Source organism: Malania oleifera, chromosome 5 (genome assembly GCF_029873635.1).
Source record: "Malania oleifera isolate guangnan ecotype guangnan chromosome 5, ASM2987363v1, whole genome shotgun sequence".
NCBI classification, from domain to species: Eukaryota; Viridiplantae; Streptophyta; class Magnoliopsida; order Santalales; family Ximeniaceae; genus Malania; species Malania oleifera.
This window is the reverse complement of record NC_080421.1, coordinates 1,657,583-1,680,286: the sequence shown is the minus strand read 5'-3', so window position 1 is coordinate 1,680,286 and position 22,704 is coordinate 1,657,583. Positions and strand designations below refer to the sequence as shown.

The window sequence follows — 22,704 nt, the reverse complement described above, 5'->3', positions numbered from 1 at the left end:
TTTTTTACTTTCTTCTTGGTATCAGAGCCTTCGAAAAGTTGCCCAAAATTCATTGGAAAAGTCATCGAAGTCGCCGTAAAAGGAGCTGGAGTCGCCGGAAATTCACTGGAAAGTTGCCAAAAAAGTCATCGAAGTCGTCGAAAGGTACCGGGAAAATAGTAGACTTATTTTTTTGATGTACAAGATCCACTAAAGGTGGCAAGTACATAGCATATGACTCAACCTACTACCAATGAAGTTTTCTAATGCACAAGCTTCACATACGTAGCGAGTGCAGAGCATACGACTCAATGGAGAACCCGAACCTTAAACAAGAAACACAACCTTGCTAGTAAAAGAGAGGGAACTTTATAAGAGGAAGTGAATTTCACTTGGTGTATCTTGCTTACAATTTGGAGATGTATATATATAGTTATATAAGAGAGTGAGGTTATCCTAACATTTCGATGTGAGACTAAAACTATACACTATGTTCAATAGTCTTTGAGTTTGGAGGAGATAACCTGTTTATAAACCAGTCGACTTGAACCCGACCCAATTAATGAACGTGTTAGACCAAATCAAGTATGGCACTTGCCTAATCACCCATTTAAGTTTTAAAATATTTGTTGTCTTTTATATCATAAATATAACAACACATGTTTTGTTACATAAAAATTTGATGTAACCAAAATCAAACCATGAAGTGCACAACAGATAAAAAATTTCAATAACAAATAAATATATCCATAATCATTAGTGGTTTCAAGAACATAAATATTTGAGAAAACATCATATAAATATGTTTATGCATATGTATGTGTGTATGTATATTAGCATACATAAAAAAAAGTATATTAGTATATATAAAGGTGAATATATAAAACAGATTTATATCAGTATATAAAAAAAAAGAAGACCTTTTTTCAGGAAAAAAAATTAACTTATTTTGGTGAAATATTAAAGAAAAAATTTAAAGTAGATATATTATAGATTTTTTTAACGGGTTTTTATTTATAACTCATTTATTAATTGAGCATTTTTAATTATATAATTTCTTCACCCTTTTATAAATAGGGTTAACCCGAATCCAAACCTATTTAAACTCTACCCGTATATGACCCATCTAAACTCAAACAGCCAACTTGTTGTCCCTTCTTATACCTAATACAACTTTCAAAATTTTTTTTTTTATTGAACTAGACTTTTCTACCTTTGAATATTTTTAACTCTTAATATGAACTTCACTACTAATAAATTTTAAAAATATTATATAAAATAGAAATTGAAATAAATCTTACATAAAATTTTCAATAATGATTTTTTTTTTTATTATAAATGGCTAATAGTTAATTACAAGCTTGACAACATATTTGCAATATCATCTTTGATGATTGTATTATTATTATTATTATTATTATATAATGTTGAAATTGTTGATTCGACCATCGATCCTATTGGTCTAATCAATTAGACGAATTCGATGCTTAATTGAATTAGCCACCGACTCAAATTTTAAAATTCATATTAAAAATAATATTCATCTTCAAGTTGTTCAGTTGGTTGAAGTTATAGGAAATTCTCCACTATCGTTGAAATTATAGGAAATTCTCCACTATCTTACTTGGCTAAATTCATTGACATTGTCAAAACAATAGTAAATACATGTCAAAATATGTAAAAACAAAAATACGACATACACGTGTAATTAATGTTTCGAACTTTTATTCATTGACATTGCCAAAATAATATTAAATACATGCCAAAATATATGGAATGTAATTAATGTTCCAAATTTCTTTTCATTATTTTGCCAAAATAATATCAAATATATGTCAAAATATATATATAAAAAATACACTACTTATGCTTGTAGTTAATGTTCTAAATTTTTGTTCATTAATGTTGCCAAAATAATATTAAATACATTCCAAAATATATAAAAAATACTACTTGTACTCATAATTAATGTTTCAAATTTTTATTTATTGACGTTGCCAAATAATACTAAACACATGTCAAAAATATATATAAAAAAAATACTACTTATATTGGCAATTAATGTTTCAAATTTTTATTTATTGACATTGCCAAATAATACTAAACACATGTCAAAAAAATATATAAAAAATACTACTTATATTCGCAATTAATGTTTCAAATTTCAATTCACCAACATTGCCATTGGTATGTTATGACGCGACTTCTTCCTCATTTTTTTTTTAATTACATAGGAACTCCAGCCACCAACGGATCATTCGGACCCCCTGGTGCAACACCAAATCAACGGATTAGCGTCCTCCACCCTTAGATCTCGCTGATGAGTGACTTCTTCTTCATTTTTAGTTATAACTTTTTGGTTTTAGAAAATAGACAATTCATTTTTTTTAAGAGGCAAGAGAGATTTCATTTAAGGAACTTAAACAGAGAGTTTGAGAGAAAACATAGTAGAACAACTGAATTATAGACTAGTGGTAGACATAAACGAAATAAAATATGGCCATGTTGTAGAAAGAAAAGTTAGAACAAGGTCTTCTCCAAAGGAAGAGGTTGATAAGGACCTTCACACCAATGCATTGGATTCATGTGGCCTTCTCTTGAAAGATTTAAAAATTGCTCTTTTTCCAAATTTCCTGTGCTATGACTAGGATGTTGCTCACTTTTTCATCTTGTTGAGGGGAAAGATGAAATAAAATGGGGAAGAGTTAGCGGAGGAGAGTTTTACCTGCCCAATGTTTCGTTTTAAAAGAGGTCTTTTGCTCACCACACACTTTAATATTTGCGAAGTCCAAAAAAATGTGGCTAGTTTCACATATGCCAATCAAATTGCTTAGGTAGAAGTGGGTTGGGAAGTTGCAACTCCCAATAACTTTTATTGAAGCCATATTTGAGATGAATTAGTGATCTCCATGGGTCATTTGCCTCATGTTGCATCTCCAATGCCATTTGGTGAGTAAATCAAGATTCATTGGCCTCAATTTTTTTATGCCAAAGTCACCCTTAGGGATTGTGAGATATAATTGACCTATTTTGATCAGAGGATACTTGTAAGAATCTAAGTTGCCTCTTCAAAAAAAAGTTTTGAGGAGTCTTTCAATTTTATTGGCCATAATAGCTAGTATGGGAAGGATAGAAGCATAATACCTAGGTAAATTCGTAAAGACATCTTTAATGAGAGTTAGCCTTCCACCTAGGGCCACGTACTTTGCTTTCCAATATGCTAACTTTACTTCAACTCTCTCGACCACAAGGTCCTACACCTTAATAGATATGTCTTTAGCCCCTAGTGGAAGACCCAAGAAAAGAAGGAAGAGGATTCGTTTCTCGGGTTTAGGAATCATGGGATAGAATTGACTCAATTTGATTAGAGAATATGAGTTGCCTCTCTCTAAAGAAAAGTTTTTAGAAGTCTTTCAATTTTGTTAGCCATAGCAACTGGTATGGAAAGGATAAAAGTGTCATACCTAGGCAAATTTGGAAGAGAAATTTTAATGAGAGTTAGCCTTCCACCTAGGGACGTGTACTTCGCTTTCTAATTTGCTAACTTGACTTTAACTCTCTCGATCACATGATTTGACGCGTTAATAGATCTGACTGTAGCCCCCAATGGAAGACCCAAGCAGAGAGTCGACAATAAACCCATATTGCAATTTAGGATATTTGAGAAAGAATTTAGATCTACACCAATCCAATAAGATTGAAGTTATTTTTTGTAAAGTTGATATTTAATCCAATGATAAAATGACACGAAGGATTGATTAAGTGCACGTGAATAGACCGTAAAATTTCCTAATAATGGAAGGTCTTGGATTTGATTATGCATAAATATCAAATTTTAATTTATTAAAAGGGAGTTGTGGAGTTGATTGTGTCATTTTTCGATTTAGTACCGTGGAATTTCGAGTAATAATAAAAAAATATATAACCAAAAAAATAGTATAAATAATATTTAATCATAAAAATTTTCACCCAGTCCAATTTGAACCAAATAAAATCGAGTTCGAGTTGAACTCGATAGTGACTCACCTAGACTCCCATTGAAGTGGCAGAAATGAATGGCAGCCCGGCACGTGAGGAAGCCCGACAGAGGAATGGAGGCACGTGACTGGGTTGCTTCCAAGTTTTGGAGCACATTAGCCCAAGTCCCTCAGACGGAGTCTACGATTGCGCTCCTCATCCACCCACCGGCGGCGAGAGAGACAGAGAGACCGGGAGAGAGAGAGAGAGATGAGTAGGCTCAACTCTTCAAGTTCCGAATTGGACTTAGATCGACCCAACCTCGAAGATTATCTTCCCTCTGGATCCATCCAAGAGCCTCTCGGCAAGCTCCGCCTGTAAATTTCCTCAATCCTCCTCTCCGTCTCTCTTATTTTTATTTATTGATTGATTTTTGTTTTGTGAACTCTGCTCAGGCGCGATTTGCTCGATATTTCACCTACCCTTACGGAGGCTGCCGGCGCCATTATTGATGTATGTCCCCGCTGTTGCTTCAGATTAATTCCTATTCATTTCCCTTTAATTGAAATCTTTTAGTTCTGTCGATTTACATGGTTTGCGCTTTTGGGGGAAAAACCGAATCGTGACAATATGAGCTATTATATTTAGTGGGGTTTTTTTTTTTTTTTAAATTATAAGCATGGTTCACTGAATTTTAAGCTTGTCTGCTCTTTTTTAAATCTAATATTTTTCAAATTTCCAGTTTTTTCTTTTTCAAATAATTTTCTTCTCCCCCTTTGCCCATTTTTCAGTTGTAGACATTCTTCTATACCTTTTGTTTTGCATGTTTTGGGTATTCGAAAGTAACAATATAAGCTCTTATATTTAGTACAAATCTATTGCAAACATGCTTTACTGAATTTTGAGCTTGTCTGGTCATTATATATATATTTTCATATTCCCACTTATGATTTTTCAGCTCCCCCTTTTCATAGACGTAGGATTCATGGGTTGCTACAGATGTTAACCTGATTTATATTCCAATTAAAATTATGGAGTTTAGAACCTTACAACCTGTTTGGTTAAGGATCTAAAACCTTTATCCAGATTCTTATTTTGAAAATCAAAACGTAAAGTTTTACCGTACATACTTTGGATATAAAAATGCATAATTAAGTTTGAGCTTGTTTTTTTTTTTCAAGACGGAAAATAGATGATGTATTTGGATAATCCGAAAACACCTTCTTCTTCATCTTCTTCCTACTCTGGGTGGCTGGCTGGCGTCTAGCTTTTGGTGGTGGCTGTCGTGGCAATCAGCAGCAGCATTGGGTCATGTTGGCATTGGTGAGCAGTCATGAGTGGTGGTGGGGGCAGTTGGTGTTGGTCAGCGACAATGGAAGAAAAAGGGGATGGTGGAACAGTAGTCATGAGAGGAGAAAGTGTTGGGAATTTGAATCGTATCCAAATTCATAGAGAACATATTTTCATGGAATCCTAAAAATAAGTAAGAAATTTTGAAAAATGACTGGTCAAATGTATTTTTTAATTTTATATATATTTTGTCCCTTATTTTTTGATACACAAAAATTCTATCTGAAAAAACTGAACAGGTCTATTTCAATATTTTCATTCTCAAGGCTTGGGTAGGCCATTTTTAATGCCTTATGCAAACTGAGTTCCCACAGCATTATCAAATGTTTGTTTGTTTATTTTCCCCCCTCTTTGTTTGAGAGTGCGTATGACATTTGCCGTAATCTTTCTTCATTGCTTTGGTTTCCTTTAAAATTTTTGTCTTCTTGTGGTGAGTATGTGGAAATTAATTCCAGCTCTCCAACTTATGACCCTATAACTCCAAGATAATTTCGCTCATCTCTGCGCCAAAAAATCCCTTTATTTGGCTCCATAGGATTGCATGTGTGAAATCTTCTTCTTAATTTAACTTTATCTTGGGTCATTTATTCTAATAAACTATATGAGATTAGTTTTTTTAGATGCTCAGCTCATGTTCTATTTCAGGTTCCTTGAGTCCTTACAGTGTCTTGTGTGTCTTCAAATTGATTACATCATTAATTCTCACAAAAATAATGACATGTCTTGATTTCATGTCACATTAATGAACCATCTTTGCTGTCATTCTTTTCTATCTTCTTTTCAACTGGCGGTGCTTCTGCATTCTGTTGCCTCCAATTTTACACAAATACATTCAAGTGTTATGATATCATTTCTTGTTTCGTCTTGCCACTCTCCCGTATCATCATAATTTTTATTTTTGGTGTTTGTTTGATTGCCCAGTTTCCAAGCTATGCATTAAGATTCATCTTATAAGTGTCTTCTAAAATTTTCACTTTATCCTCATAGCTTTTATTGATACATTACAATATTGATGTGCCAACTTCAATACATTCCACCTCAATATCTTACATTCACATTCTATAAATCCTGAAGCTAAAATCGACTGGAAACCTGTACTAGTTTTAGAAAATATTTAAATTGAAGTGTTTGAAATAAGGGAAATAATCTTGCTCATTATAAAAGAGGGAGGGAGAGGGGGTGGGGGGGTGGGGAGGAGTAGAGAGTGTGAGAGCTGGAAACCCTTACTAGTATTAGAAAATATTGATGTTGAAGTGGTTGAAAAAGGGGAAATAATCTTGCTCATTATAGAAGTGCCTCTATCAGGCTTAAGGCGGAGAGAGAGAGAGAGAGCACAACAAACAAGAAGAGCTAATGCCTACAGTTGAGCTAAATTTATTGTATCATTTTTTAACCCACAATTTTTATTCTTCTTGGTCGCTGTCTTGTCCTAGCAGCATCCTACATGTCATTTGATTTCTCTCTCTTTGTCTCTCTATCTCTCTCTCTCTTTCACACACACACACACACCCCTTGCACGATGTACACATAAACAGGTTAGTCATGGATAACCACTTTCTGAAATTTGTCGACACAGTGAGCAATGATAATTTCATCCATTTAATATGATTATATAACTTGGACTCATGTCTTGATATGGATCAATGTTTAGGCTTTACAGTCTTCTGGCTTATATTATGCAGTATGTCTTTGTCACCTTTTGTATTAACTTTTCAAATCATACTTTATCTTATTGAAAGCTAATAATGCTGATACATATATATATATATATGTAGATATATATATTACCTAATCTTTGCATTTTAATATTGAAAATCTTTTTCCATCTTTAACCCTTTAGACTTCTGTAATGCATGAGCAGGACTCTTTCACGCGATGCTTCAAGTCAAATCCGCCAGAGCCATGGAACTGGAATGCGTATTTGTTTCCTTTGTGGTGTTTTGGCGTCGTAGTGAGATATGGGATTCTTTTCCCAGTAAGGTCAGCTTTTGTAAAATAACTGAGTTCTCTTTTTCAATTAAAGCATTTTGGAGTAAGTTCTTTGCATTATTTTGTTGCTTAAGAATAAGAAAAGCAGCAAGAGAAAGAGGAAAATGAAGAAAAATTAGGGAAATTCATTTCCAAATCTGCGTAACAATATATTGGGGTCTTGGATTAGTCTATGGTAGTTATAAATTTTTTCCCCTTCCCCTTGACCCTTTAATGGGGAAGGGTGGTATGCTAGAACATGGACAACAAGTTAATTAGCAGAATGTGCAATCAGTATCGCAATTCCTTTTGTTTTGTTTTGTCTTTTTTTTTTAGTTTTTTTTTTTTTTTGTTTTCGACTTTTTTTTTTGGGTTGGGGAGGGGTGGGGGTGGGGGTGGGGGTGGGGGTGGGGGAGGTGTTGCTACGTGTTAGTTGTTCTACACTTTTCTTGAAAATTTTGAGGTTATGTGAAGGTGCTGATTAGCTTGTGCGTAGAGTCTATAGTTGGATTGTACTGAATATTTGGAATCTATTCTTGCCTTTGTAAGGCTCAGAGGTTTTATGGGGATGAATGAGTGCTACCTCTTATTGGAGGAAAAAATTGAAGAAGGCGTGTAGATGGTGGAATACCAGTTTCTTGTTCTTACATTTGTCACTCAAGGTGATGGATATGAAAAATCCAAGAACGTAGACACAAATAGTTTTATGCATTTGAATGTGTGCATCATTCTTTGGTGGAAGATGCTCATAGTAGGGAATAGTGGGGGGGGGGGGGGGGTTGGGTTGTGTTTAAAACTAGATTTGAAAAGGAACTAGATTTGAAAAGGCTTATGATTTAGTTAGTTGGAATTTTCTATATAGTCTTTAAGGGTTTTGGTGGGAGCCGGCTGGCTTGGATGAGAGTGTGCTTGTCTAATGTCTCATTTTCAGATGATATTAATGGAGAACCTAAATTGTGGTTTAGGGTTTTAAGGGGGGTTGGATTAGACAAGGGGATCCACTATCTCCTTTTTTGTTTGTTCTTCTTGTGGATATTTTGAGTAGATTGGTAGATGGAGATGTAGACAGGGTTTTTGATAGGGTTCGGGAGAGGGGAGGAGGGGGTTGCACATGACGTTATTTTTTTCTTAGAACTATGAGAGGGTTAGGGAGTGCTTATTGTTATACAATTGTTTTGAGCATGCTTCTAGTTTAAAAAGTAAATTTGGGGAAGAGGGGAATAGCATGGATTGATCTGTTCTAGATCTTTCGAGTTTTATATTTAGTTGAGTATTTTATCCTAGATTGGTCTTTTGACTTATTTATGGGTTCATTTGACTGGTAATCCTAGACTGGTCTTTCACTTATTTATGGGTTCATTTATAGGTTCCTTTGGGGGAACTTGGGGAAAGAATTGAATTTCCACTTGGTCAAACGGGGCCTGGTGAAACAACCAATCAGTTTAGGAGGCTTGGGTTCAAAGCCCTTTCACATCTTCAACGAAGCCCTTCTTGGAAAATGGTTTTGGAGATTCATGAGTGAGAAGGATCACCTTTGGCAGAAAATTGTTGCAATGAAATATGGGCTTGAGCAGAACGGTGGATCTCCTGGGCTGGCAGAGGACCATACGACATACAGGTGTGGAAATACATTAGGAAAGGCTGGAATGACTTTTTCTCCTTTATTAGATTTTAGGTGGGGGATGGAGACAACATTTATTTTTGGCATGATGTGTGGACTTATCTGGAGGCTGTCAGTGACTCATTTCGAGCCATATGAAACATTGCTTGTAATAAAGATGCTTGCATTAGCCAACACCTTCAAGCATCAATCAGGGGTTTTTCTGGAATATCCTCTTTTATAGAAATGTGGAAGATTGGGAACTTCACCAGCTCACTGATTTCTATAGTCACCTTTACAAGATCCAGCTTCAAAACACTTGTGACCATCCTGTATGGTCCTTGGACAAGAAGGGGGTTTCCTCTGTCAGATCCTTTTACAGGAAACTATTTTTTTGGGAGTCAATCAACACTCACTCTCCTTGGTCTCAATTATGGAAGACAGCTGCCTTAAATAAGGTTGTGTTTTTTACCTGGGAAGCTGCTCATGGTAAGATTTTGACCATGGACAACTCACAGAGAAGGGGGTTCTCCATTGCCAACAGATGCGCCCTTTGCATGGCTGAGGCTGAATCAATTGACCATATCCTTCTCCATTGTCCTGGACCAGAAATCTTTGGAATGTGGCTTTGACTCTTATTGGACAAAGATGGGTTATCGCTAGATTTGTTGGAGGGGAGCTCTGGGCCTCGAGAGGGATTCGGGCAATGGAGGAAAAGAGGATGGTTTTGTCCCTCATTTCTCTTACAATTTTATGGTGTGTATGGAAAGAGAGAAACAGAAAAGTTTTCAAATATTCAATCTCGACGCTTCAGTTCAGCAAAGAGCAATGGTTTACTGCAGTACTAGTTGGCATAGTGGACTTGAAGTAAATGAGTTTAATGTATTTTTTGATTTTTGTAACACCTTACAGGGTGGTTGATTTCTTGTAATTCGGTTTGGCATCCCCTTCATGCCCTTTTAATGTATGATTTTTTTAACTGATTAAAAATAAAATAAAATTGAGTGGTAATCCTAGATTTGTTGGGTTTTGGGGTCTTGTGGCAGAGAAGGTGTTTAAGCGTTTAGATGGTGGAGGGTGCTTTATTTTCTATAGGTGGTAGTATCTCCCTTGTTCAAGCTTTTCTTCCTGGTTTTCTTCTTTATTTCTTCTCTATTTCCAGAATTTCAGTCGAGTAGCTACGAGCATTGAGAGAATCATGAGAGATTCTAGGGTTGGGGAGGAGGGTCATTCGGTTAGGTAGGTGACTGTTTCTGGGTCTAAGAAGTAAGGGGGTTTGAGTCTTGATAAGTTGGCGTTTAAAAAGCATTGGTTTAGTTGATAAACGACTTTGGCACTTTCCTTTAGAAAATAATTTCCTTTAGCATAAAGTTACTAAGAGTGAATTTGGCATGCAGGTCAATGGGTGAGATGCAATATATGGGTTTAAGACATTCCTTTGAGAATCCATGGAGGTGTATTTTGCATGCCTATATCTTTCTATCCTTTACACCGAATTTGTTCTGGATAATGGTTTTTGTAATTTCTTTTTGGGCAGACATTGGGGTGGGTGATTCTGTGGTTTGCATTCCTTTTCCTTGTATGTGTCAGTTTCCTTGTTGCATAATGGAGTTATTTCTTCCTTCTTTGATTTCTACAGAAGCAGCAATAACAAACCAAACCTTCAATCCCACTAGGTAGGGTCGAATAAATGAATCCTTTTTTGGCATATTTACATGATTGTGGATAATTTCCTGTGACAATTTAAGGGCTATTAAATCCAACCTATCTCATTCCAAGTTATTATAGGTCTTCTCCTACCTCATCTACTCCCACTAATAACAGTAACCTACCTCACTCCTCCTCACAGTGTACTATTTTTGGTCCATGTTGCGCATGCCCAAACCATATGAGCTGTCCCTCCTTTATCTTCTATAGGTGCTATATCTAACTTGCCGCGAATATGTTCATTCTTTAATTTATCGTTTAATATTATACCACTCACCTTAGCATTCTCTTTTCACCAACTTTTACTTTTTGGATATGTTGTTTCTTAGTTGCCATACATTTTGATCCATATAGCATTGCTAGTCTTATAGCCATCCTATGAAACTTTTCTTTAAATTTTAAGGGTATTCTACAATTACACAACACCCTTGAAGCACTTCTCCGTTTTCCTCACCCTGCTTTAACTTTGTGCATAATATCTTCTTCGATTTCTTCTTCACCTTGCATAATAGATCCATGGTATCTAAATCTTGTAGCACTATTAATTTCTTTACTATCAAGTTTAATCTCTTCTCCAATATTCCTCCGACCATGACTGACATTTCATATATACTATCTTGTTTCTACTTATGCTAAAATATTTTCTCTCCATAATTCTAACTTAGATTCTGCTCCACCCCTAGTTTCATCAATCAAGGCAATATCTTGTGTAATAACATACACCATAGAACCCTTTCTTTGGGGATAAATTCTATTGGGATTTCCATTTTCATTTATCTTTTAATAATAGAGAGGTGCTGGAGCTCTCTTTTTTGTTGTGCTTATTGGAGGGTTCCTCCCTTGTTCTGCAGATTTCAGAATTGGGAAAATAAAATGAAAGAAAAAGAAAACAAGGGGCAACCATGGCTCTCTGTGGCAGTTTTCATCACAGTGAATCTGCATATCACAAATTTGACAATCTACACAAGAGAGAGAGAGAGAGAGAGAGATCTTTGATTTTTGATTGCTTGACTTAAGGAGCATGCTTTTTCAGCATTTGTTTTTGGGGGATAAACACTATTTTGGGACCATGCCAAACATCACCTTTTTTTTTTTGCACAAGTTCTTATTTAAGTGAGAAGTGCTATAAGCATTTTTAAGTGCTGGCATAAATGATATCTTATTGTGCAACAACACTTATTTTTAGTGATAAGTACTATAAACACTTTTTATAAGTGACGGGGGCTAAATATGACGAGCAATGTAATATGGAAAATTCATTAATGTTGTGAACGTAATTGTCTCATCATTGGCATAGTTTAATAATTTGTACTTTATAAAATTTTTTTTAGGTGATGATTGCTAAGGGTTTGACGAGTAACATTTCCAATGTTTTTAATCTATTGTTTCTCCCTTTGATGGTTTAGCTGATATGGAATCTAAAGGGAGGTAGGATAATCATCATGCCAACAAATTACTTGTCAGTGCAAGTTACTTGTCTAAGTTCACAATAATGTGCGCTTGCATCTTACTTGTTTGAAACTTAATCCCTAACCATTTTAGTTGTTTGACTTATTTTCCAGTCGTTCCCTTTGAAATTAAAGTCCTAACTGTTTGTTTGAGGTATTGTCCCAGTTGTGTCTCGGAGAAAGTTCATAGCACTAGTATTTTTATAGTCTAGTTTCTTAAAATGGTTCAGGACTTTTGATTTGAATTCTTAACATAATAAAACTTCTGCTTGTAAGTTGTCTTGGGACAAGATTTTTCCTTTAAAAATTTTTTTGTACTGTTTAAATCTGCTATGACAGCACCTAGTGCCTTGGTCCTGTGACAAGGTAGGGACCTTGTAAGGGCAAGCACTAGGGCTCAAATCCCACCATTTAGTTTATCAATATTGAAAAGGGAAGAGACAAAGGAAAAAAAAAATGTGGCAGGGAAATTTTCTTAATCACTTTAAAATTATCGTTTGTTGATTCCTAATTAGGGCTGATGGAATTGTGGGACATTGTTCATAAATAAATGAATCAATTGTCTCATTTGTCTGAGTTTGTGCTATCTTCATGAGTTTGTATGTGAACTTTCCATGATAATGGAATAGTGAGCTCTTGCACTGTTGTTTTTCCAGCCTTTTGATCTATCTCAATTAAATCTTGCAGGGTTCTAATATTGACAATAGGATGGATAATATTCCTTTTGTCCTTTATTCCTGTACATTTATTATTGAAAGGTCACGAGAAGTTGAGGAAGAAATTAGAGGTATGATTTCTTACTGTTTCTAGTTTTCTATGCAACATATTTGGAGCACAATATTCATGTTATTTATGTGGTACCTATCTGCATAGCCCCTAAAATACGTTAATGTTAGAAGGCACTCTTGAAAAATCATGTGGATGGTTTCTATGCACTGTTGTAAAGCTTATGAGGCTCTTGGCCCTGTTGCTTGCTACCTTATGCCATCTTTTGATAATTGTCTCTTTGGTATTCTTTGAAAGTTTTGTTAAACATGATTTGTATACCTATTTTCAACAATGATATTGGTATCAATATTTCCCTTTCTGTGTTGAACTTGAAGAACCAGTGCCAAGCATGTCTTTGAGGGAGCAGTTGGCTCAGGCTATCCTTATTATGGCACAGCAATATTTTTGTTTGATTTGGTCACCCTCGGTAGCATGGATACTCTAATCTTATTTCAGTAAGATTACTAGAACACCCTAAATGGTAATAATAAATAATAATCTTTGATAATTTTTAATAATATATTTGGAAATAATAATTTTATATTTAATAATAAAATAAAGGACAATAATAATAATAGTACAAGAGCCACCACAATGATGATGACAATAATGGTAATAGTAATAATAGTGAAAAAGGAAGGAGAATTTGTGCAAGAGCAATGAGTCTGTATGGTAGGGACTGTCCCCTGAAGTTAGATATCCATGGGAAGGATTACCTAAAGGAGCAGTGGTCTTTGAATTCCCATGCGTTGGGGACATTTTGCATTCTCTGCATGTACGATTCCCATCGAATCCCACACATAGGCATCCAACAATCCAGAGGCTATGCACATAGGCATCCAACAATCCAGAGGCTACGTAGCTAGGAATCCTGCAGGATAACCCTAGCCAAATGCCCTCCTAGTTTTGTAGGTTTTGTCAGGTTGTCTAAGCTTGGGCTTTAATAACTAATTTCCTGATTTTCTTTCTCTCTCTGGGAGAATCATGAAACAGATTTCATGAGTTGGTCTGAAGAAATTGTAATCTGCGCTTCTGAATTGAGTTAATTAATAATCTTTTAGTACTAGGAGAGGCAAAGAGCCTGCAAGAATTCAAGGAAAGATAAATCTTTTATGGGCTAGGAAGAAAAAAGCAGCTAGCCCTGTCATCAAAGATCACCCTATAGACAATAGAATCAAACTCAATAGTAGAATCTTCAAACACCGATGAGTTTTGGCCTCCATATATGGTAAATAGAAGAACATGAAATCAGTTTATGATTGCTTGCTGCAGCATGATTCTCTAAGGTAGAAATCTAGTGGAGTTCTTTCAGTCCATGTAAGAGGAGATATTGGGAAGCCAAGAAAGATAGTTGCCTTGATATAAAATTCTCTCGAGGTCATAACTTACATTAGTTTGTTGTTTTATTTGTGCTGTGTAGTTTTCAATTTTCTGGGATTTACATGATGGAAAAGTACTGCAATTTGTAAATGGAGTGTGAATAAATTGAAGAAATGAGTTGAGTGACATATATGGTTGGCTTGAATTGAACATCTGTAAAATTTGTTTTCCACTTATACTGCTCCCTATACTGCTTGTGTTGCTTTCTATACTGCAGATTGATTTTAACTTCTGATTATGCTTTCTGACATGTGCAATGTTGGATATTTTATCTTTAGAGATCTCTGGTAGAGTTAATGTGCAGCATCTTTGTTGCATCATGGACTGGGGTTGTTAAGTACCATGGGCCTAGGCCTAGCATGCGGCCTAAGCAGGTAATGTCTGTCCCTCATTGCCCCTTTATGTGATTCTAATTTACCTCCACTAGTTCAAATGCATAATTGAGCTTCCTTTTATGGTTTGATCAGGTGTTTGTGGCCAATCATACTTCTATGATCGATTTCATTATTTTAGAACAGATGACGGCATTCTCTGTTATCATGCAGAAGCACCCTGGGTGGGTGGGTGAGTGTTCAAAGCTGGTCTATTTGCCTATATTGTGTTATAGAAGTGTCAGTTGTCTGAAGTTATGACTGAATCATATTCTAGAACTCAAGAATTACAGTTCTATTAACTTTTGTCCAAAATTTGTGATAATTGCATCAAAGTATCTTAATGGATTAGATAATAGCATTCATATGTCATTCGGCATTCTTTCATACGAATCAAAGCAAATGTTATGTATTAACAGTATCCAAGTTGGCAGCTCCATAGTAACCCTGTCATGATAAACTTGGGATGGAGGAAGTGGTATGTTGGTCAACTTGGTCCATGTAAAAGATAGCTTATTTTTATATAGGAATCTGAGATATGGCCCCTTACCTTGAGAAAGTTTGATTTAATTGATATTGGAGGGTATGGGAGGGGACAGAATAAACTTAGAAGGCTAGAATAACTTCGAAGTAGTAAGAAGCACCCCACCTTTTAGAGGATGTTTCTGTAGATTGAGCCGAATGGAAGGAAAGGATTCATATCTCCAACTCTACCTAATGGGACTTGTGGCTTTGTTGTTGTTATCTTGGCTGTGTTTTAACTTATTGACACACGGACAAAGCTTGTTTGCCAACCAAAGTGGAAATATTGTGGAATTTATATAAATTTAAGACAATGACCTTTCGCATTTTGACATAATTAAGTTGTCTCTTTTGCCATTGTGGAAAGTTGAAATGATTTGAATTTAGATTTTCTTTTGTGTAGATAATATCAGGCATGAAATGACTTTATTATTCCTTGTTTTTGGTAGGATTGCTGCAAAGCACAATTTTGGAGAGCCAAGGATGTATCTGGTTCAATCGGTCAGAGGCTAAGGATCGTGAAGTCGTAGCAAAGAAGTAAGTGTTAAGGAAGGAGGCCCAAATATTTATATCATGGCAGAGTCCATTTTTCTAAAATTTAAGCCTGCAATTGTTCAGGTTAAGGGACCATGTTCAAGGGGTTGACAATAATCCGCTTCTTATTTTTCCTGAGGGAACTTGTGTAAACAACCATTACACTGTTATGTTCAAGAAGGTAATTGCTCTGGATTTTTTATTTGCCTTCTATATATGTTGATAATGATTGATTGTAGATGCTGCTTGTTTTTGGTCAAGAAAATATAATGGATCATGGTTTTCTTGGTATGGAGAGTTCATTTTGGGGGAATTTATTTGAATTCAATGTTTCTTCAAGTTCTTGATTGTTATTGTCTCACTAAAGTATTTTCTCTTCTCTGCGTAGGGTGCATTTGAACTTGGCTGCACTGTTTGCCCCATTGCAATCAAGTACAATAAAATTTTTGTTGATGCTTTTTGGAATAGCAGAAAGTAAGATCTCCTTATGGACGAATATTTGTTATATATCTACCTTAATGTGAATTCAATGAAATAGCATATTGTTTTTGATAATTATTTTTTAAAGGCTTTTGTTGAATTGAGTTAAAAATTATGTGTTTTTAGAACTGTATATTTTTTCCCCTTGCATTGCATTTCTGCATGGCTGTAAATGATGCTGTCAGGTGGCTTAAAATGCTTTACTGATTGGAACATTTGCAATTTCTGAATGTTTAGGATTATGATAAGTTCTGGGTGGATTCCATTGTGCTTCACTTTGATAATGCACATCAGATTTGATTATTTGTTGGTATGCTTTTAGTAATAAATAGGTAATACCTGGAATTGGATTGCATATCTTATTTTCAGGCAATCCTTCACTACACATCTGCTGCAGCTTATGACATCGTGGGCTGTTGTATGTGATGTGTGGTACTTGGAACCCCAAAACTTGAAGCCTGGAGAGACACCCATTGAATTTGCGGAGAGGTATATAGGCTAATCCTGATTCACTACTTTAAGATTATGGTTTTGAGAATTTGCTTATATCAGAAACAAAAGTAGCTGCCGTAGATAATTATTAATAGGGTAATTATACAGTAGGGTAATTTCATTTTTAACTAAACACTTGTGCAGGGTCAGGGACATAATTTCTGTTCGAGCTGGTATAAAAAAGGTTCCATGGGATGGATATTTGAAGTATTCTCGTCCTAGCCCAAAGCATAGAGAGCGGAAGTATGTGAGACATTTTATTTTCACTTAAACTTTATTACTTTTGCTGACAGCCAGTGTAAAACTTGTTCGTTCTCTATGTAATGAATCCTTATACTATATTACTGTTGAGAAACTTTACACTTGGTGCACGAACATTGCATTGCTGCATCATATGCCTCATCTTCTCATGATAAAAGAGAAGAGAAAAAAAAAAAAAAGACAATGTAAAGATCTTAAAAAGTCCTACTACCTCTCCATATCTGAATATTAGGATTCGTAAACAGAACATTTTTTCTTGAACCCTGCATTTAGTTCTGAGAGATGGTTAGTAACACCGGTGTTCTAGTTACTGCTATAGTTGCAATTTGCAGCAAGTTGGCCATGTGATGAATATCAACAGTTATAACAAACCCAGCTAAATTCCAACAGATTATTCCTTTCTGTTTTGTAACCATTTTTTATTCTCTTTTTGATTCCCTCTGTAAGTGTATATAAAGAGCTTCACATATGAATAAAATCACCACTGCACAGCCACTGTTCATTGGCTTCTTTCATGGTATCAGAGTAGTTGAGATCCATGGAGCTATCTTCTTCGTCTTCTATCCCTGCGTCTCCCTCAGCTTCTTCTCTCTCTCACATCATCACAACCAAACTCACCACAGAAAACTATCTTCTCTGGAAAGCTCAGATTACAGCATATCTACAGGGCCAAGATCTCTTCTCCTATGTTGATGGATCAACCTCCTCTCCGTCGGAATTTCTCCCTGGCTCTGCCGGACAACGACCCAGATCTAATCCTGCATACTTGGTCTGGCGACACACTGATCAGCTGGTTCTCAGTGTTCTGTTCTCTTCACTCTCCGACTCTATTCTTGGCCATGTACTCTCTTCCTCAACCTCTCAAGACCTCTGGTGCTCTCTCTCTGCCATGTTCTCCTCTCACTCACAAGCCAGAGAGTTTCAGGTCAGATTTCAACTCAACAATCTTTCTCGCGGGGACCTATCCATCTCAGATTTTTTTGGCAAAGTCTGGTGTCTGGCTGATTCCATTGCTGCAACCGGAAATCCATTGTCTGACAAAGAGCTGGTTTCATACATTTTAAATGGTCTTGGTCCTTCCTATGAATCCTTCGTCACTTCCGTTACCACCAGAGCTGATCCCGTGTCTACTCATGAACTATATCAACTACTTCTCATCCATGAAAATCGTCTTTCCTATGTCTCCACAGTCACACCTCAGTCTTTAGAACTCTCTGCAAATTTCACCTTTGCTGCTGGTTCACGAGGTCGCCCCTTTCATCGTGCTGGCAGACATGGTCGTGGCCGTGGGAGACACTTCTCTCACAATCATGGAGCTCGCAATACTGTTAACCACTCATCCCAGCAATTCTCCACCGCTCGCCCGACTTGCCAGATCTGCAACAAGCTTGGGCATATGGCACTTCAGTGCCGAAACAAATTCAATCATGCCTTTCAATATGACTCACCTCGTGGCAACTACTCAGCAAATTTCACTGCCTCAGATTCACCTTCAGACAATATATGGTATCCTGACTTTGCTGCCACTCACCATATTAACCATGATTTATCGAATCTGAACCTCTCTGCAGAACAATACCATGGTTCTGATACCATCACGGTTGGAAATGGCTTTGGACTTCCAATTCACAATTTCGGTGACTCCTCTCTTTCTACTTTTATTCTCAAAAATTTCATGTTCCATCTATCACCAAGAATCTCATTTCAGTTCTTCGATTCTGCACTGATAATAACTGCTTTTTTGAATTTCATTCTTCTCATTTTTCTGTCAAGGACTCGCAGACGAAGCAAATTCTCCTCACCGGGCCAACTCGTGACGAACTCTATGTTTTTCCTCCCATTCCACCATCCTCTCCTTCCACTCATGTCAGTCAGCACACTTCCCTCCAGCAGTGGCATCGCTGATTGGGTCATCCCTCCTTAGCTCTCGTCCGTCGCGTTCTACACACCAGCTGCTTGAAGTATTGCACCTCTGAAGGCTCCCTCTTATGTCCAGTTTGTCCCCTTGCAAAGTCCTACCAACTCCCCTTTCCCCCCAGTCAGACTGTCTATCAGAGGCCCTTTGCATTAGTTTGTTCTGATCTTTGGGGCCCCTCCCCCTTTGTATCTCATTTGGGTTACAAGTATTATGTTTCCTTTGTTGATCACTATTCCCATTTTACGTGGCTATATCCTATTAAACAAAAATCTGATGTCATTCAAATATTTTCCAAATTTTTACCCTTTGTTGAGCGACTTTTTAACACTCCAAACTGATGGTGGTGGTGAATTTAAACATGTATCCTCTATGTGTCAAAAATTGGGCATTCAGCATCGTCTCTCTTGTTCTCACACTCATCAACAAAATGGACTCGTTGAGCAAAGCATCGCCACATTGTTGACACTGGGCTTGCTCTCTTGGCCCAAGTGTCACTTCCCTTCACTTATTGGGCTGATGCCTTCGAGACCGCTGTTTACTTGATTAACTGTCTTCCCATCCCTACCCTAAACCATCGCTCCCCTTTTTCAATGGTGTTTAATCATGACCCCGATTACAATTTTTTGAAGGTCTTTGGTTGTCTCTGCTGGCCAAATCTTCGCCCATATCTCCCTAACAAATTTAATTTTCAGTCCACCCCTTGTTTATTTCTTGGCTACAGCTCCTCTCACAAGGGTTACAAATGTCTCAATCTTTCAAATAATAGACTCTACATTTCCCGTGATGTCACCTTTGATGAATCATCTTTTCCTCTCGCTCACTCTCAGCCCACAATCCCTACCCAGCCCACCTCAACCCCTCCAGCCCCTTTACCCATTCTTTCTCCCTCTCTTCTCGGCCCAGCCCCGCTATTACACTCTGTCAGCCCATCTTCCACCTCGTCTCCTTCTATACTTGGCCCAGCTCCCACCTCAAGCCCTAATTCATGTTCCCCCAACTCTTCAGCTCCTGTTTCCCCCTCACCCTCCAACCCCCCTGCTGCTCCACCCATCCTCATCCCTCCTCGCTCTCCCATCATCACTCGGTCCCAGACTAATTCCTCCTGCCCAAAAGTATTCTTTGATGGCACCGTACCCTACCCAACTCGTCAATGCCTCCTCATCACAGTTCCCATTCCGGACGAACCCTCGAGCTACACAGTTGCCTCAAAATTTTCCCAGTGGCGTGCAGCAATGGCTCACGAATTTGATGCTCTAACCCGCACTTGCACTTGGTCGCTTGTCCCATCAGATCCCTCTTTCAACATCCTTGGTTGTCGCTGGGTTTATCGAACCAAGACCAATGCCGACGGTTCTTTTCAGCGTCGGAAGGCCTGACTTGTTGCCAAAGGCTTCCATCAGCAGCCTGGCCTTGATTATCATGAAACATTTAGTCCCGTTGTCAAACCTTCCACAATCCGTCTCATTCTTTCTATTGCTGTGTCTCAGCACTGGCCACTGTGCCAACTTGACATTGAGAATGCATTCTTACATGGAAATCTCACAGATGATGTTTTCATGCAACAACCTCAGGGTTTTGTGGATCCTGCTCATCCTACCTATGCCTGTAAGCTTCACAAAGCTCTTTATGGATTGAAGCAGGCTCCAAGGGCTTGGTTTGATCAGCTCAGTTCTTGGTTAAGTGAGTATGGTTTTCAAGTTTCCAAAGCTGATCCCTCCCTTCTCATCTTCAACACCCCGGCTGCTACAATTTTTCTGCTTGTCTGTGTTGATGATTTTGTCATTACTGCATCAAATTCCTCAGCTATTAACACACTAATTGCTGCCATGAGCAAGGCCTTTCCTGTTCGGGATCTTGGCAATTTATCTTTCTTTTTGGGCCTTGAGATTGATCACACTACGGCTGGACTGTTAATCTCCCAACGAAAATACATCAACCTCCTCACCCGCAGCAACATGCTCCAATGCAAACCCATGTCCTCACCTATGGCTGCTTCACTCAAGCTCTCCAAATGTGATTCAGCTGACTTTGATGATCCAGTCCTCTACAGAAGTCTCGTTGGAGGTCTCCAATACCTCAACTTCACTCGGCCAGATATCTCCTTTGCAGTGAACAAACTTTGTCAGTTCATGCATTCTCCCAAACTTACTCATTGGAGTGTGCTCAAACTTGTCTTACGATATCTCAAGGGCACCATCAATCATGGACTATTTTTTACCTCTCACTCAGGCCTTGTTCTTCAAGCTTATTCTGATGCCGATTGGGGTGGCTGTCCGGATGATCGTCGATCAACAAGTGGCTTTTGCATTTTTCTTGGCAACCATCTCAGCTCATGGAGCTCTAAGAAACAAAAATCTGTTGCTAGATCATCTACTGAGGCTGAATACAAATCCTTGGCATCCTCCGCCGCTGAGCTAATTTGGCTCCAATCTCTTCTCAAGGAACTTGGCATATTTTTACACCAAGCACCTACACTCTGGTGTGACAATCTTGGTGCTACTTACCTCTGTGCAAATCCTGTGTTTCACTCAAAAATGAAGCATATGGACATTGACTACCATTTTGTTCAGGATCGTGTTGCTGCCAACAGCCTCAGAATTTATTTTTGCAGCACCAACGATCAACTTGCAGACATTCTTACCAAGCCACTGGTTTCAGACAAATTCCTTCACTTTACAACGAGTCTCAAAGTGGTTGACATCCCTTTGGACTCCAGGGGACGTATCAACAGTTATAACAAACCCAGCTAAATTCCAACAGATTATTCCTTTCTGTTTTGTAACCATTTTTTATTCTCTTTTTGATTCCCTCTGTAAGTGTATATAAAGAGCTTCGCATATGAATAAAATCACCATTGCACAGCCACTGTTCATTGGCTTCTTTCAATGAAAGAATGGGCCATCTTTGTTTTCGCTATATTCTTTTAATTTTACTTTCTTCAGATTGCCTCGGTGAGCCCATCTCTACCCTCTTATTTGATTCTCTCCAAAGTTTCAGTTTGAGCCCTGGCCCCTGGCTTATGTTTTGTCCATAGGATTTGGATAATTCCTCTCTTCATATGTGTGAGGATGGGTGTATTTGAGTTTAATGGTTTCCCAAAAAAAAAAAAAAAAAAAATTCAATTTGATGGACTCAGCATTTCAAGTTTGATTTTGTTTGTTCTGATGATCGAATTTTCACTTATTCCGTAATAGCTTTTGGTGTGTAGATTTCCTTATATTTTTCTTTTGAACCAAATGATATGGGTATTGAAACATCTCTTTGCTCCTTGGCCATTTTTATTTGCAGGCAACAGAGCTTTGCCGAGTCTGTGATGAAGCGTCTCGAGGAAAAATGAAATCAAAATTTTGTGATTGTTTTTTTTTGTTTTGTTTTGTTTTTTTTTTTTCTACTTGTGTGTTTTTTTTTTTTCATTTTTTTTATTTTTAAATTTAAAATACTGAAATTCATAGTTGCTCTTGTATTTATCCTAAATAAATATATAGATTCACTGATGTGCCCCTTATTCCTCTGTTTATTCAAATAAAGACTTTGATCTTGGTTGATTGGAATGTGTGTGGCAGAGGGAGGAACTCCCAAGAAAATCTATGGGTAAGCTTTCTAGGTATCCTCTTTCTTATTGTAAGAAAATTATGTTATGGAATCTGTGAGCTCCAATATATTTTTTGTAGGTTTTGTTGTCTTCTTGATTAGAAAGTAAGTTTATTTGTTTGTTTTTATAAACTCTATGTTTGGAGATAGTTTAAACTTGAATTTGTATTAAATTTTTATTAAATGTAATATAAAATTATATTGAAATTTATCAAAATTTATTCAAATTTAAATTTGAAGCTCGAAATTTATGCTCTTAAATTCAAATTCAATTCTATTTGTATATATGGTGATTGACATTTGAACGTATTTGTTTTGTTTATCCTAATGGAAAAGAGAATGGTAAAAAAATTGTGAAAAGCTAAACCGATTGTTAAA

General features: G+C 37.0%; 1 protein-coding gene across 1 annotated transcript; it reads left to right on the top strand.

Moving 5' to 3' along the window:
* The first annotated feature begins 4,003 nt into the window (after positions 1-4,003).
* LOC131156569 (glycerol-3-phosphate acyltransferase 9) lies at positions 4,004-22,286 on the top strand. The gene is made up of 12 exons (XM_058110368.1): positions 4,004-4,313; positions 4,392-4,449; positions 7,148-7,266; positions 12,697-12,796; positions 14,436-14,531; positions 14,625-14,721; positions 15,500-15,587; positions 15,669-15,765; positions 15,973-16,058; positions 16,434-16,553; positions 16,701-16,799; positions 22,024-22,286. The coding sequence occupies exons 1-12, from the start codon at positions 4,207-4,209 to the stop codon at positions 22,070-22,072; spliced, it is 1,116 nt and encodes a 371-aa protein (XP_057966351.1). The 5' UTR covers positions 4,004-4,206; the 3' UTR covers positions 22,073-22,286.
* Positions 22,287-22,704: the final 418 nt, after the last annotated feature.